Consider the following 14747-nt stretch of genomic DNA (forward strand, 5'->3'; position numbering starts at 1 on the left):
TATTTTTTCTATCATGGAAGAGGAATATACGTTGTATCCTTTCTTAATTGTGCAGCATGTAACATATTCCAGTTTCTAACATATACAAGCTCTGAGGCCTCCAAGGAAAGGGTGAGAGATAATCCGATATGTCTTAGGGCTGTGAAGGCTTGCATGTTCCTCGTAGTTTTGTCAAGAGTTGATCCCAATGTATTGCTCAGGCACGGCCTTCGTTCCTATATATGGCGCTATATGTGACTGATCTATCGATCAGTTGTCTTGGGCCTTTTTATATGGTCAAGTGATTTTATCTCTACTAGCGCAGAGACAACCAAACCATCACAAGTTTAGAATATCTGATTATCTATACTGTAGGCTTAATTGTATTTGTGCCTTGGTTTCCACCAGCAGATGGCTATTGCTACTTAACTGAATGCCTCGAAAGACAACAATAGATAAGAAAGGAAAAGAAAACCCATTAGGTCTACATAATTTTTAGCAATGATAGTACGTGATGCATGCATTATCTTTACTTACATAATATACCTATTCTTCTACCCTAACTAAGGATGCTCCGGAAAACTGGGTCAGCATGTCTAATAGATGACTATCAAGGAGACTACTAAGGAGAAATCAGTAATCTCATTGGCACTGCAGATTTGTGTGCATACTTCATGTCACAAATAGTAATAAAAGGATAGTATATAACAAGTACTCAGTCAAAAGTATCAATAGCCATTAGCTTCCATTTATTCACTGTAATTGGCTATTTATCTTCTATAGCATTTGTAAAGAGGAAGGTGTTTAACGTAGTTGGCCACCAAACTTCGCCACCCCTGTATTCTATATAAAATAGCACTTTCTAAAATTTTAATATTTCAACAAAGTTTCCAGAGGATCTAAAATTAAATATATAGTATAGTATATTAGTATAGATATATATACTAAGCAAAGAACTAGAAATTTCTCTTTGTAAGTTAAAATACGATTGTATTTTTGGTATTTTTGGTTTTTAATATTTATAGCCTGAACTATATATTAATAAATTAAAAAAAAATTCTAGTTGTTTTACAACATATAATATATGCTACTATTCTACTACCATTATTCATATGTCTTGTTGGTTGAGATATTAGAGTTATGAAAAGGGCTATTTTATTACGGGAGGTGGCCAGGCGTTGACCACAAAAAAAAGTCAGCATACACAAAGTAAGCAGCCAAGAAGCTTTCTCCACCAGAGCTAGAGGATGGGGAAATGGGACTTTTTTTCACACCATTTTTACTCTGATTTTTTACCGTTACCATATGAAAATCTCTCGCTGACAACTACCCTGTAAGCAAATTTATATTCTCTTTCATGGGTATTTAATTTAACCCCTCGGCTCATCGGCATTACTTGCCCATTAGACTTGGCAAATGAGTCACTGCAGTTAGTGGCCCTATATTTTTAATAATAAAATACATAAATAATAATAGCCCTGCTCCATTAATACTGCTAGGGTGGTGCTATACGGAATAGACCACTGGAAAATATGGCGTTACCTCGAGTTGCAAGGATCGTGGTGGTAATGGTCGAAGAGAATAAACCTCCAGGGATGTATCCACGCGTCCAACGTGGTCATTATTCCATTCATTCCGTCCCCCCCCCATTTTTGATTTATTTAATTTTAAAATATGGATGATTATCATTTTCTTAAATGAGTCTCCTTTTACTAGTACTCGTCGAGCGTCTCGGAGACACCCACCGCAGTTATTAAGTTAAATATCCCTGGCTCAATTTTAGCACTGTCATCTTGCTTGAGGAAACAAGTCCAGTCAGTATTTCGCACACCATCAACAGTCCCACTTCCTGGCCCATGTCAATGCACAGCAGCTGCATGGGCCGCCGCCAATCCCTTCTCCACTCTTAGTTCTCTCCATCAATCCATCTAGATCCAGGGTCTCTGACGCACGAGGCAAAAATACACCTGCATGACACTCAAAATGACAAAGGAACTGGAGCACAGTAGTATCCTTTTACCTTTTCCCCGTTTCCTGTTTAAGGATTGGCTCTACAGGTTGTCTGGATGCCGGCCTCTGGACATGTGCCTCTCCTTGCCATCGACCCTACTGTACCAAATAAAAGTCCCCAATGTTGCATGTCGGCTCATATTCACTTTAAAAAGACCAATTAACCTAAGAGAATTCGACCTTTTGTTTTTGACTAGTAGTCGGAGCTCTCGCCTCCCAGACATTCGTTACTTTTCCGTCTTACTTCTTACTTCTTCATTACCTCACGCCTCCATTCTTTAGAATCCCTTTTCTCGAATTCCTTTTCAATGACAATTGATACTACTTGCACCTAGGGGCCGAAGTGAATTGCGACGCAGTCCTGTCCTCCTATAAGGCGTCCTCCAAGCCTGGAGAGCGGGGGACATTGGGAAAAGGGGGGTAATTGGAGAGGAGAACAAATTCAAAATCTGAGCTCATTGTTTGGGAAGTGGCTCGGTGTAATACACTAACACTTAGTCATGGGGTTTCCATTTATGCGAGCTTTTATAGCTCTTTTGTTAGTACACAATTTCTCTCTTGTTCCCATATTTTCACCCTTTTACGGGGATGGGATGTTATTATACTTTCATTAGTATTGGCTTTTGTTAAAACAGGGTTGAAATAACTGACCTCATTTCTCACAGTCTCTATCGTTATTTCCGTCTTGTTGTGAATCTTGTTTCTTTTTGGACTTTCAAGCCCATTCCTCCACCGGAAAGCCCAAGATTAACTGCGCAGGATGTGACGGTCATTATACCTACCCTTGAGGGGTGCGGCGATGAATTAGTTGAGACAATTAGAACCATCCTTGATAATCACCCTTATGAGCTCCTACTCGTCACTGTTGAAGCAAACCGAAAAAAGGCAGAAAGCATGTTGGGTTTGATGCCCGCTTCAAAATCGAGGATCCGTCTCTTTACTGTCACACACCCCAATAAACGCCGACAGATGACACGAGCCATCCCAGAAGTCCGAACGCCAATTACAATATTTGCAGATGATGATGTGAGCTGGCCGCGCACGGTACTTCCTTGGATCCTAGCTCCTTTTGAGAAAGATGAGCGATATGGAGGAGTAGTTACCTGCCAACGACTCCGTCGCGCTGCTGCACCAAGTATTTCCCAGCGTGTCTGGGGATTTTTGGGTGCTCTATACTTGGAAAGGAGAAATTTCGATTGTGCAGCTACAACACATATTGATGGTGGACTCCCTTGTATGTCGGGTCGAACCGTCGCATACAGAACAGACATCCTTCAAAATGAAGGCTTCACATATGCATTCACTAATGAGGAATGGTGGTTTGGGAAATATCAGTTGAATGCGGATGATGACAACTTTATTACACGCTGGATGGTGTCGCATGGCTGGGAGACCTTTATGCAATACCATCCTGAAGCTGAAGTCCTCACAACTTTGGAAGATAACCCCAAGTTTTTGAAGCAATGCGCACGATGGTCCCGAAGCAACTGGAGAAGCAACCTCACGAGTATGTTTCATGAAAAGCATATCTGGTAGTAAGTACTTTACATTGCCTTCTTTGCACTGTTTTCTATTCTGCAAACCGTTGGGAAAGCATCATGGTCGTTTGGGCCTTATGAGGATTCGTGGAGCCCCATTCCGCCGCTAGAGACAGCGCATGATGTGGACTCATTGAAGGCATTTAGCCCCAAGCAACTCAGTATTACAACAAATCTCGTTTAGACCACGCACTAATAATTGGGCTACAATGCTAGTCGCCAGCCTTGGAGCGCGTACGCGGTACATTTGACAACATTGTCACCCCCGGCCCTCTTGGGAGATTTGCTGCTCGTTTTACTATGCCATAAAGCTACGGCGTCCTGGGATGAGAATTTGCATACTATTGCCATGCAAGCTCTTGGTCTATGGATGTTTATCAGCAAGTTTATTAAACTGCTAGGTCATTATATCCGGTATCCGGTCGACGTCCTACTTTTGCCCGTGTCCATCCTTTTTGGATATTTCCACGGAGGAATTAAGATGTACGCTGTACTAACCCTCAATGTGGTAAGTTGCATATTTGATAATCTCCGGTCTATTTCCTACAAATTAGCCTGTATAATACAGGTTTTGAAACCTACTTCTGGGAACCCTGCACTTTAGATTTCCCCTAAGCGTTGCGGAAGTGGGTTCTAGATTTTTAGCCTATGGACCGAGTCCCAATCCATTTACCCCTCATATGCTCGTCTGTCATGGATGTCATTTCATTTTGTTCACCTTTCCCTCCAGTCTGGGTAATCCAGATTGGATGAGCCGAACTTCTCTATTATTATGGTTGTTCCACCTCCTATCTGTTAGAGAAAGGAGGGGTGAGGGGAATCTTCCCGGTTACCTATTGGCCTACTATTACATCTCATAGCCTCTGTTCCCGCTTCCCTTATGACCTGCCCTCTTTTTGTGCCCAGAGGAATAGTCTCTCGTGAATTCCTCTCTTTCTCTTTAATCCTCCAACCCCTTCTTTTTTTGCGACAGAAGAAACGAAAACTAATCAACCCTCTTCACCACGACAGACTACTTGGGGCAGCCGGGATGGTGCCGATGATTTTGATGCAGAACGCATGAAGAGACGAACAGACAATGACCGAGTGAAGCAATCATATTATCCAAGGTTTATCATTCAATAGACCTAATTCGATCTGAAACCACTAGAAATATCTTGGCAAAACTGCGAATAAACAAGATGTTCCTAAGGGAATTTATCAACTTGTCGAAACAATCTTATTTTTTTATTACGATGCAATGCCTTTAATGACAACTAGAGGACGATCAAGCCTTAAGTAAGGTCTCAGATGCCTTCAGTTTTTGACTGACGAAAAAAAAAGAGTTAGTCTTAGCGAAACAATATCCCTTGCTTCCCCTTGGAGACACTTCCACTCAAAACATGTCAATTTTCTACCCGGCTTCGCGACAAGTATTACTCCTTGTTTATTTTATTTTATTTTATTTTTCTAAGGTGGGGTGTGGCTTTGTTTTGCAACATTTTGTCCCACCAGAGTCCTACAGTCATCGGGGTTCACAGAACCGAATCGGGATCCCCCTTTCATATTGACTTACCTTATCTATCGCCTTTTCAATTTTTTTTTTTTTTTTGTCGAAGCCTATCTGTTTTTCCCCCGGTCTTGTTGCACGAAGGATACTTTGTAAATTACAAAAGCATGGGCTGGTTTTCTTGTCGCTTATCCCTGATATTTGCCCCGTTCTCTTATTCATCTGTCTTAGATTGAAAGCTGGGTGGTTTTGTGACTTTACCTAATATCCCATCTCATTTTTCAACCACTTAATTTCGTGGGTCTCATATTTTATTGACTGACTTCTTGGTTGTTCAACAAGCAATAAGGCGGCGCTTCGATGTACATACAAGAGCTCTAATACCTCCATGAATGGTTCAGCAAAATGCGATACTTCACGGGTCCTAGGTTTGTAGGAAGAAATTCAAGATGGTCACTACCTGCTCTACCAAATTTCATTGGATTCTCCTTTTGTTCTTGCGACCTTCGGTTACTTCGCGATGGCTCTGGTTTGCAGCATAGTATACTTAACTATGATTCTTTAATGTAGCGGAATTATTTGCAGAGTATACTTTAGGGAGATCATACATCGGTACTCCTCTCCACTCTTCCTCTGGCCCTTAAGTTCCTATCTGCAGGGTGTAGGGTTAGCGTTATAAAACAGGGTAAATAAGGTTCTAACTGCATATATATTCAATGTGTTATGGAAAATCGATTGGAAAATTGGGTGATTGGTTTGTCCCTCCTGAGGTCTTTTAAGTCACGATTTTCATCATGCGGCTACCCGAAACACCGAAAAAGGGCTTTAGAGCGTAAAATGTCACGGGCCTGATCTTGCTATATAGTACACTGAGCTCAATGACCAGATGGTCATCGATTTGCGCCTTTTTGGCTGTGGCATAGTGGTAAAGCTTAACACCATGACGCAGCCGGGACCTAGCTCCTCACGTGAGGTTCTGATACTTTATAGAAATTAGATATTCTTCTCTATATTGTTATGGCTAAACTGAGTAGGCTAAATTGCGAAGCGAGATGTAGGCACCCTGTAGGAATCTTGTATGGGTGTCATTGTATTATCTCCCTACTTTTATCCCGACTATTGCTCTTTAAAATAGAGCACCTTGTACGTGGTTACACATGTATCTATGTACATACAACCTAGGTAGCTATGAAGTACGACCTTGTGGCTCCGTAATATAGTCAAAACTCCTACACAGCTATCTGCAACCTTCAATAGGAGCGTATACTTACTTTAGCAATAAGCATAGTTTATAGACAGCTTCTAATATATCTAAGGTAATATGTAGACATAATTACTAGATACACCGCCTAAGAAAATTCTGCCATTATATTTACTGCTCCAGGATATTTCATTATCCATGGACACATTACTTATCATAGAGAACGTAGTTTCATTCTATAAATCAAATTAGATATAGAAAATAGAAAATAAAGAGTATTATATTTTACTTATTAGAAATAGCTATTTCGGGCAGTGTTTTAGCTGGTAGAATTTATTACTGTGGACTGGAATTGCGACATTGGTGGGGATTCGTTGAAATATTGACCGCCAGCAAGCGGTGAAATAAGGATTAATTTAAGCCAGAACAAAAGCGTTTATTATTATTCTTCAGTATCTCCATTTGAGTCGCTTCATTTAACAATTTATCCATTCCATCTTTGTTTTACCCCTGGCTATATTGTCCTGCTATTTTCAGGCAAGCAATGGCGGTTCTTCGAGTGCCTGCAGCACTCCCGCACCAAGTAGCTTTTATGACTACCACACAACTCTATGCTCTACGACCTCGCGCCTTTCATTGCATCCCAGTAAAGGCTGCCATAGCCCACCCTGTCACTGCACAAGGTCCACCTCCTAAGGCTCCTTCAGCCGCACAAGAGTTTGGTGACAGCATAGAACAGCGGAGAAAACAAGTGAGTGGGCCAGAGTCGCGCCCTGTGAGTCCACCAGCTCCACTCAGAAAACGGTTCTGGAAGAATGTGAATGTTGAGAAGAAGCCGGGTATGTATTCTCCGAGTATTTATGTTCCTGGGCCTTTGTCGCTGACTCCGCATCTATTAGAAGGGCAATATAATGTTCTCCTGGATACCCGGCCCGTCCGAGCACCCTCTAAAGATATTCTTTCCATTCCACCAACAAAACCTCACCTTGCACATGCAATTGCCTTGGAGTGGGATGTTATGACCACTGCTCAGCAGGCCCTTAAAACCCATTTAATCCCACTAACCTCTCTCGCCGCACGAGCAGCGGATATTGTTCGCGAAGATGAACAGGGCAAGACTACCATAAGAGATCAAATAGTAGCTACGTCAATGCGCTATCTAGATACAGATACCCTGCTTTGTTGGGTACCCGAGCAACCTGCCTTTACTGCTGAAGAAATCCGCGAAAATGGCGAGCGACCGGAAAGCCTTCGAGGGGCTCAGATGAGAATAGCAGAAGATACTATTACGTTTTTGGGCACAAGAGTCTGGCCAGGTATTGAAATCAGACCCATTTTAGACAACGACAGCATTTTACCTGTATCCCAGCCTCAGGCTACGAATGATACTATTCGGATCTGGGTTTCGAATCTGCAACCTTATGACCTGGCCGCTCTTGAAAGGGGAATACTCGCTTCAAAGAGCTTGTTGGTCGCTGTCAGGTTGGTTGCTGAATGGAGCGAAAACTTCCGTCCTATTCAACAACCGAGCTCAAAGAAATTCGGGATCGAAGAGGCAGCAGAAGCTTCTAGCCTAGAAGTGAACTGGCAGACAGAAATGTGGGGTGAAGTTGAAGACTCTCATGATGTCGATAAGGAGGATTTGAGGCGACAGCTTGGTAGCGTTATTGTTGTGGTGAGTGGCGACGCAAAAGATCCCGCTAACTAGGTTCTATATACCTACCATCCTCAGTTAAAAGGGAGTGGAAAAGAAAGATAACTAATCATTTACGTTGGTTCTTTCGCCACATATCTTTATGTATACTGTACATGGCCATTACACTACTACCTATTGAGGTTGCTCTGTACTATAGTTCAATAGTTTAAAGAATTGAACATGTATGATATGACATGGTCGTTATGTTTCTTTGGGTCCTCGGGAAAGTACGGACTAGTCAGACAAAAAATACGTGTTTACTTCATTCAATGTATATTATTCTGGAACTGTAGGTTTCCCCCTTGCCCCATAGGTATAATGGTATATCACACCTACACTTTCTTGGTCTGCCGCGTTGAGGTAGGATAATGTGATCTTATCAGTCACGAGAGTAATAGTAGCCGCCAAGGCGCGGAAGCAAGGCCACCTTTCTGATGCAACATGGGTGGGCTTCTTTTATCATCCATCCACTGTTCACCTCAACTTGGGTGGTCTTTTATATTTTTATTATTTATTGCTGGTTCTTTTCGCATATGAATCTTTATTCGAATCACTGGTTAAACACGAAAGTGGTTCTGTGGAAGCGATGACTGAAAGGGGTGAAGGGTATGTTCTTCGCCATGCGATAGCCCACCTTGGTTCGGCCGTGTCGTGTTGTAATGGATCTTGCGATAGAGTATCCTGTTAGGTTTTCGCTGAGGCCAGACATTTGGAAATTTACACATTCCCATGACTGGTCCAGTAACTGTTGAGCCAACAATAATCAACAAGCCGGATTTTTGCTAACTTACTATTTCCGAAATTCCATGCAGACACAAACGCTCCCGAAGTGCATTGGCGCTTGCAATCTTGCATCGTGATAAGTCAAAGGACAGCTACGAGGAGAACATCGGCCGTAATAGTAGTGACTCTTCACAATCCTCTACGCCGCCTCAAGTCCATAGCACATCCCCTGCTCCTATCATTTTGACCACGCGAAGCTCCAGTCGTCGAATGTTTGGCCAGGAAGCGAAGTCGCCGTCGATGTCAGAACCTCTAGAGTTTGTGGGCTCCAACCAGAGCAGCGATAAATTAATAGAGAAGTTACACCCGACAACACAAGCTGACAGCGGGAGCATATCGCTAGATCAGTCTGTGCGCACCTTCCGACTTTTTGAGACTTTGCGCAGTGGTGACACAACCGCGATATCGAAAGCAATCAAAGAGAACAAGGATTCTCAGGATGCAAATAGTCTTTCCGGAACGACCATACTCCACCTAGCGATCCAATGTGCTGAGCCGCAGGTCGTTGAATACATTTTATCTGCAGGTGAGGAGATCAACGTGAACGCGCGTGATCGGGATGGCAATACTCCGCTTCATCTGGCCTCTCAACTTGGCAGGGGACCGTTGGTTCGCGAGCTGTTAAACCAGCCGTCTCTTAACGACTCTATTGTCAACTATCGTGGGCAGACCGCCCTCGATGTTGCACACACCGCGGAGATTTTCCAGCAACTTCAACTAGCACGGTCACTCTTCATGGACAGTAAAACCCAAGAAATACAGTCACTTATACATCAGGGCGACTACGAGAAGCTGGAAAAAGTACTGGAGGAGCCTCGTGTGGAAGGCATAGTTGATGTCAATGGTCTGGATTTGGTCACTGATCCTGCCACCGCCCAGTCTGGTGGAACTTTGTTACATGAAGGGGCAAGGAAGAAAGATACGAAACTCATTCAAATATTGCTCATACATGGTGCTGACCCGTTCCGCCGTGATAAAAAAGGAAAGCTACCCCAGGATGTCACAAAAGACGATAAGACGCGAGCTATAGTCAAGAGGTCTCCTGCTGCCGTTATTGCCCAGCGTGGTATTCAGGAAAAAGCCATTCTAGGGACCAGCTCCGGTCAAGGGATATCTGGTCGAGCTAGCACAGGCGAAGCGCCTTTTGCGGGTAAAGATGCACGTGAGATGAGAGGCTATCTGAAAAAATGGACAAACTATACTACTGGATATAAACTACGTTGGTTCGTCCTTGAGGATGGCGTTCTGAGTTATTACAAACACCAAGGTAAACAAATTCATGGGACTTAGTCGCATCAGTTCATTATAGCCTAACATTTCTTCTTATTTGCCAGATGACGCAGGATCTGCTTGCCGTGGTGCGATCAACATGAAAATTGCCAGACTCAATATGGATTCACAAGATAAGACACGCTTCGAAATTCATGGGAAGTCTTCTGTCAAGTACCATCTCAAAGCAAACCATGTTGTTGAGGCTAAGCGGTGGTTTTGGACCTTAAATAACGCTATTCAGTGGGCAAAAGACGAGGCAAAGGAAGAGGAGAAACGACAGACAAAAAATGCTGAGGTACTACGCCAGGCAAAGATAGAACAGACAGAGGGTCGGGTCTCTGAGAGCCCAGCTGAATCTCCCAATCTGGTGACGACAAAGTCAAACGGGAAAGGGCTCGCTCCCCCGTCTTTGGGAGTTCCAAGTATCAACAGTACAAGGCTTAGCACATACACCTCTCGTACAACTTTGGAAAGTACGCCTGCAGATGATGGCTCTTTGTATGAGTCTTACGATCAAGGTGGTCAACAAAACGAAGCGAATCAGGTCGTAAGCCATATAACCAGCGCTCCTGATGCCGAGGGAGATGATGATGAATATGGCGATTATGCATCAAGTCGCGACATACCACCAACTGATAAAGATGCTTTGAACATAACTGCACAATCTGCAAAAATTCAGCTGGATATTCTTGCCAATGTTTCTTCTTCTCTACAAGCCGAAAAATTGAACCATCCAAGCATGCCCCTTTCTGACCCGGCTATTGACCAAGCTTTAGGTGCCTATGAGGCTGCTGTAAGTAGTCTAAAAGGATTGGTGCAGAATCTGCTCAGGATATCAAGGGACCGCGACTCATATTGGCAGTATCGACTGAATCGAGAGGCGTATCTGCGCAAAATGTGGGAAGAGAGCATGGCTCGAGTTGCGCAGGAACATGAAGAATTACAGTCTAAAATGGGAGAGTCCGAAGAGAAGCGCCGACGAACTAAGAGGGCTCTCAAGGAAGCACTAGAGAACTCGTCAACTAAAACGATTTGCATGGCTAGTCAAATGCCATCGCATGTGCATGTCTCTGGTGAAGACAACGGCGGTGCACCGAAAGGGCAAATATCAGAATCATCTGAGAAAATGTCACATTCTGAAGAGTCAGGTACAGGAGGACCTCTACATCGTCCAAAATCAACACTTTCTCGGATTAGCAGTCTGTATGGTTCCGCCTCAGACGACGACGATGAGTTTTTTGATGCAATTGATTCTGGAGAGATTGAGGTGGAAACTCTCGCTAGCACAGAAATTAATGATAAAGAACAGAAGTCTGTGGATGTAACTATTGGACTTCGCGCCGTAAAACGTTCGGAGATTGTCTTTTCGTTTAAGGGATATGAAGAACCGATCAGGACAAAATTAAAAATGGATTATGACAATAGACCAAGGATCTCCTTGTGGGTATGTTAGCCTCCTACCTTCTCTTGTCGGTCAAAGGATGAACAGGGCATCTCACAGAATTGCAGGGAATTTTGAAATCTATGATTGGAAAGGATATGACAAAAATGACGTTACCAGTGTCTTTTAATGAGCCAACTTCGTTGCTTCAACGTGTAGCCGAGGACCTGGAATATGCGGACCTTCTCGACATAGCGGCTGACCGATCTGATTCAATGGAACGCTTGGTTTATGTTGCTGCGTATGCCGCCAGCGAATACGCCTCAACCATCGGTCGTGTTGCAAAACCGTTCAATCCTCTTTTGGGGGAGACGTTTGAATATGCTAGGCCTGATAAAGGATATCGGTTCTTTGTTGAACAAGTCAGTCATCACCCACCAATTGGTGCGGCATGGGCCGAATCAGCGAAGTGGGATTACTATGTAAGAGGCCCGACAGAGTATGATACTTACAGCTATTGTTCTGTGGAAGTTGACAAGATTTTTATTCTTTTTTTGCAGGGTGAATCCGCTCTCAAATCCAAGTTCTATGGGAAGTCTTTCGATATCAACCTTCTTGGGACATGGTTTTTGAAGCTGCGCCCTGCTTCTGGGGGAGAAGAACTTTATACATGGAAGAAAGTTACGTCGTCCGTTATTGGTATCATCACGGGTAACCCCACAGTTGACAATTATGGGTTGATGGAAATCAAAAATTGGACTACTGGTGAGATCTGCTATCTTGATTTCAAACCTAGAGGCTGGAAAGCTTCATCAGCATACCAGGTGACGGGCAAGGCTGTAGACCGTGATGGGCTGCCGAGGTGGAGCATAGGTGGTCGTTGGAATGACAAAATTTATGCACGTCATACTCCTGGATTTGAAGCACAAGTATCAGGGCAGGATCCAGAGTCAGCAAAGACGCTCTTGGTTTGGCAGTGCCACCATAGACCGAGCGGGATACCTTTCAATCTAACACCGTTCGTTATCACGTTGAATTCCCTCCCTGAAAATCTGAAGCAATACCTCCCGCCAACTGACACTCGACGCCGACCTGACCAACGTGCAATGGAAGAAGGCGAGTATGATTTTGCTGCCAATGAGAAGCACCGGGTTGAAGAGAAGCAACGAGCAAAACGGAGGGAAAGGGAGACCACAGGGGAGGAGTATCAACCCAAGTGGTTTGCTAGAGCTCAGTGCCCCGTGACCGGGGAAGAGTACTGGGCCCACAATGGGAGGTACTGGGAGTGTAGAGAAAAGCAAGACTGGAGCGTCTGCGAAGACATCTTTTGAACGACATTGACACTTGGCATGAATGTAAAGAAAGTGCATACATAGTCGTGCTTTCTTTACCACCATCGCCATTCTTACGGGCCTACTTCTGTTGCTGAATAATATTTCATTATTTCCCATCCTGTAGCCTAGAAAGCACAGTTGACATGAATCACTATTATGTGCTTAAGCACGTTCAGCCAACAATACGTTAGTGTAACCACAAAAGAAAGGGGAAATAAAAAAGGATGCGATATTGTGGATACTCTGTCCATCACAACGTCACGTGATAAGACCCGATAGCCCACCAATCCCAAAAAGTAAAAACGATATTTAGCATTAAACTGACTGACGCCGTCGGTTTACCATCATTAACAACCATGATAGCTGGTGACCATGCCTGTGGACGCTGTCTACAGGCGCTCCGTCAAAGGGTCGCAGCCTCGGCATCTGCACCATCGGCATCTGCACTACGGCTACAGAATCTCCCGACTTCGAGACGACCATCGAGACGACCATATCCCACCTTCTTGCAGAACTTTAGCTCGCGTCGCTCGTCAACCAAGGACATTCAAGGGCAGGTAAAGCGGGCATTGGCGTATAGCCTTCAAGACACATCCTGCTGTATCAAGTCATTTGGACAAAGAGCCACCTCCGCAACCTCGAGCCACTCGGAGAACAGGGTGTTACTGAAGCCCAACAATTTGTTTCACTCTTTCACCCATTCACCAGCCGCTGCAATTCGGCAGCGTGCTGCATTTATTAAACAAAATTCATTCTGCCCTCATCCTAGCCACCAGCAGACCCGTGCACCAGTCTCGCCCCATGACCCAGAGTCGCGCAAGGGCCAACATAGATCGAGCCTTCCGCCGTCCCATTCCCACTTTGAGTGCCCTGACTGTGGCGTTCCTATCTACTGCTCAGAGGGACATTGGGTGGACGACTTTGAGGCACACCTGGAAATTTGTGAGACCATTAGACAGATCAATGAAGATGATCATGACCTACACTCGGGACGCTTTTTCCCCGAGTTTGCCTATCCGGGGTTGCAGGATGATAATTTTGTCATTAACATGACAAATTGGGATACTTTCCTCTATACGCGGGAGTTTGACGCGATCAACGATGACCGAAGTATGCGACAGGTGACTAGGATGCTCACTTACCCGCTTACAATTGGAAGTGTTTTACATGAATTGAGTCCCTATAGCGTCCGCCAGGGAGGTAGACTTACAGTTGAAGGCTTGAAGAGTGTAAGCGGTTGGTTACCCGACCTCTTGTTTCACCTGTATTTAGGTTGCATGGCAATGGCTGATTTGTTTTAGCTCTTCGTTACACTTTGCACCCACCTAAAACAGGTGAAGGGGTTGATATCCAAGGCCTGCGCTTGAAAGCTCCTCCTGTCCGAGTATTTATTTTGGGAGCGCGCGCCGAGTCTTCCTTGCCCCGTGATGTCTGGCTTCAGCTCAGTTACATCTTCCCCCGATCGCTTATCAACCTGATTTTCATCGGACCTGAAAGCATGGCAAACCGAGACTCTGAGTTCCCCCTCCCAGAACGGACACCGGAGAATCCGTTCGGAGGTATCGTCGAAGATCGACTGGGCGGGCAGTTGAAGATCACGACGTATGTCGACTACTTCCACACAATGTATAAAGCGCAATACTTTCAGCCCTTCGATCCATACCTGGATTGCTTTATGCTCTTCCACCCTGGTCTCGGACATCCTGCTAGTTCCCACGAATGGGAGGAAACGATTCCGCAGCTTCTTGAGACCAAGATCCCAATTCTCTGCACTGGGTACACGCAGTGGGACATGGAGAGAGATATCAACTGGGTTGGCCAAAAATGTGCTGGGGAGTTTGATATCTTGCTGGAACCAGGCGAGAATATTTTTAGGAGCCTTCGGTGGGATCTCAATGATTTAGACCCTCATGATGTCTCCTGTGGAAATTGGGGGCTGTGGGCATTTAGAGGAAAGAGGTACGTGCTTCGGATCCCCACTCCACTACTGGGTTTTTTGGCTCATGATTGCTGATGGAAACTGCGTGTAACAGGTACGAGGCGACATTGCAAAACTCATAGAAG

The 14747-nt window shown here is 44.4% G+C and overlaps 3 protein-coding genes across 3 annotated transcripts; all 3 read left to right on the forward strand.

The window, feature by feature from the left end:
* Positions 1–2958: 2958 nt before the first annotated feature.
* ATNIH1004_006964 (uncharacterized protein) lies at positions 2959–3836 on the forward strand (the record flags this gene model as incomplete). The annotated part of the gene is made up of 2 exons (XM_033571591.1): positions 2959–3496; positions 3751–3836. The coding sequence occupies 2 exons, from the start codon at positions 2959–2961 to the stop codon at positions 3834–3836; spliced, it is 624 nt and encodes a 207-aa protein (XP_033424906.1).
* A 2925-nt stretch (positions 3837–6761) lies between these two features.
* ATP12 (ATP synthase complex assembly protein ATP12) lies at positions 6762–7925 on the forward strand (the record flags this gene model as incomplete). Its single annotated transcript, XM_033571592.1, has 2 exons — positions 6762–7056; positions 7117–7925. The coding sequence occupies 2 exons, from the start codon at positions 6762–6764 to the stop codon at positions 7923–7925; spliced, it is 1104 nt and encodes a 367-aa protein (XP_033424907.1).
* A 574-nt stretch (positions 7926–8499) lies between these two features.
* On the forward strand, positions 8500–14744 carry ATNIH1004_006966 (uncharacterized protein; the record flags this gene model as incomplete). Its single annotated transcript, XM_033571593.1, has 10 exons — positions 8500–8519; positions 8726–9963; positions 10031–10761; positions 10831–11412; positions 11478–11831; positions 11910–12568; positions 12808–12869; positions 13047–13919; positions 13985–14642; positions 14717–14744. The coding sequence occupies 10 exons, from the start codon at positions 8500–8502 to the stop codon at positions 14742–14744; spliced, it is 5205 nt and encodes a 1734-aa protein (XP_033424908.1).
* Between the last annotated feature and the right edge of the window lie 3 nt (positions 14745–14747).

The sequence above is a fragment of the Aspergillus tanneri genome (genome assembly GCF_003426965.1).
Source record: "Aspergillus tanneri strain NIH1004 chromosome Unknown AapTan_7_pilon_pilon_pilon, whole genome shotgun sequence".
NCBI classification, from domain to species: domain Eukaryota; kingdom Fungi; phylum Ascomycota; class Eurotiomycetes; order Eurotiales; family Aspergillaceae; genus Aspergillus; species Aspergillus tanneri.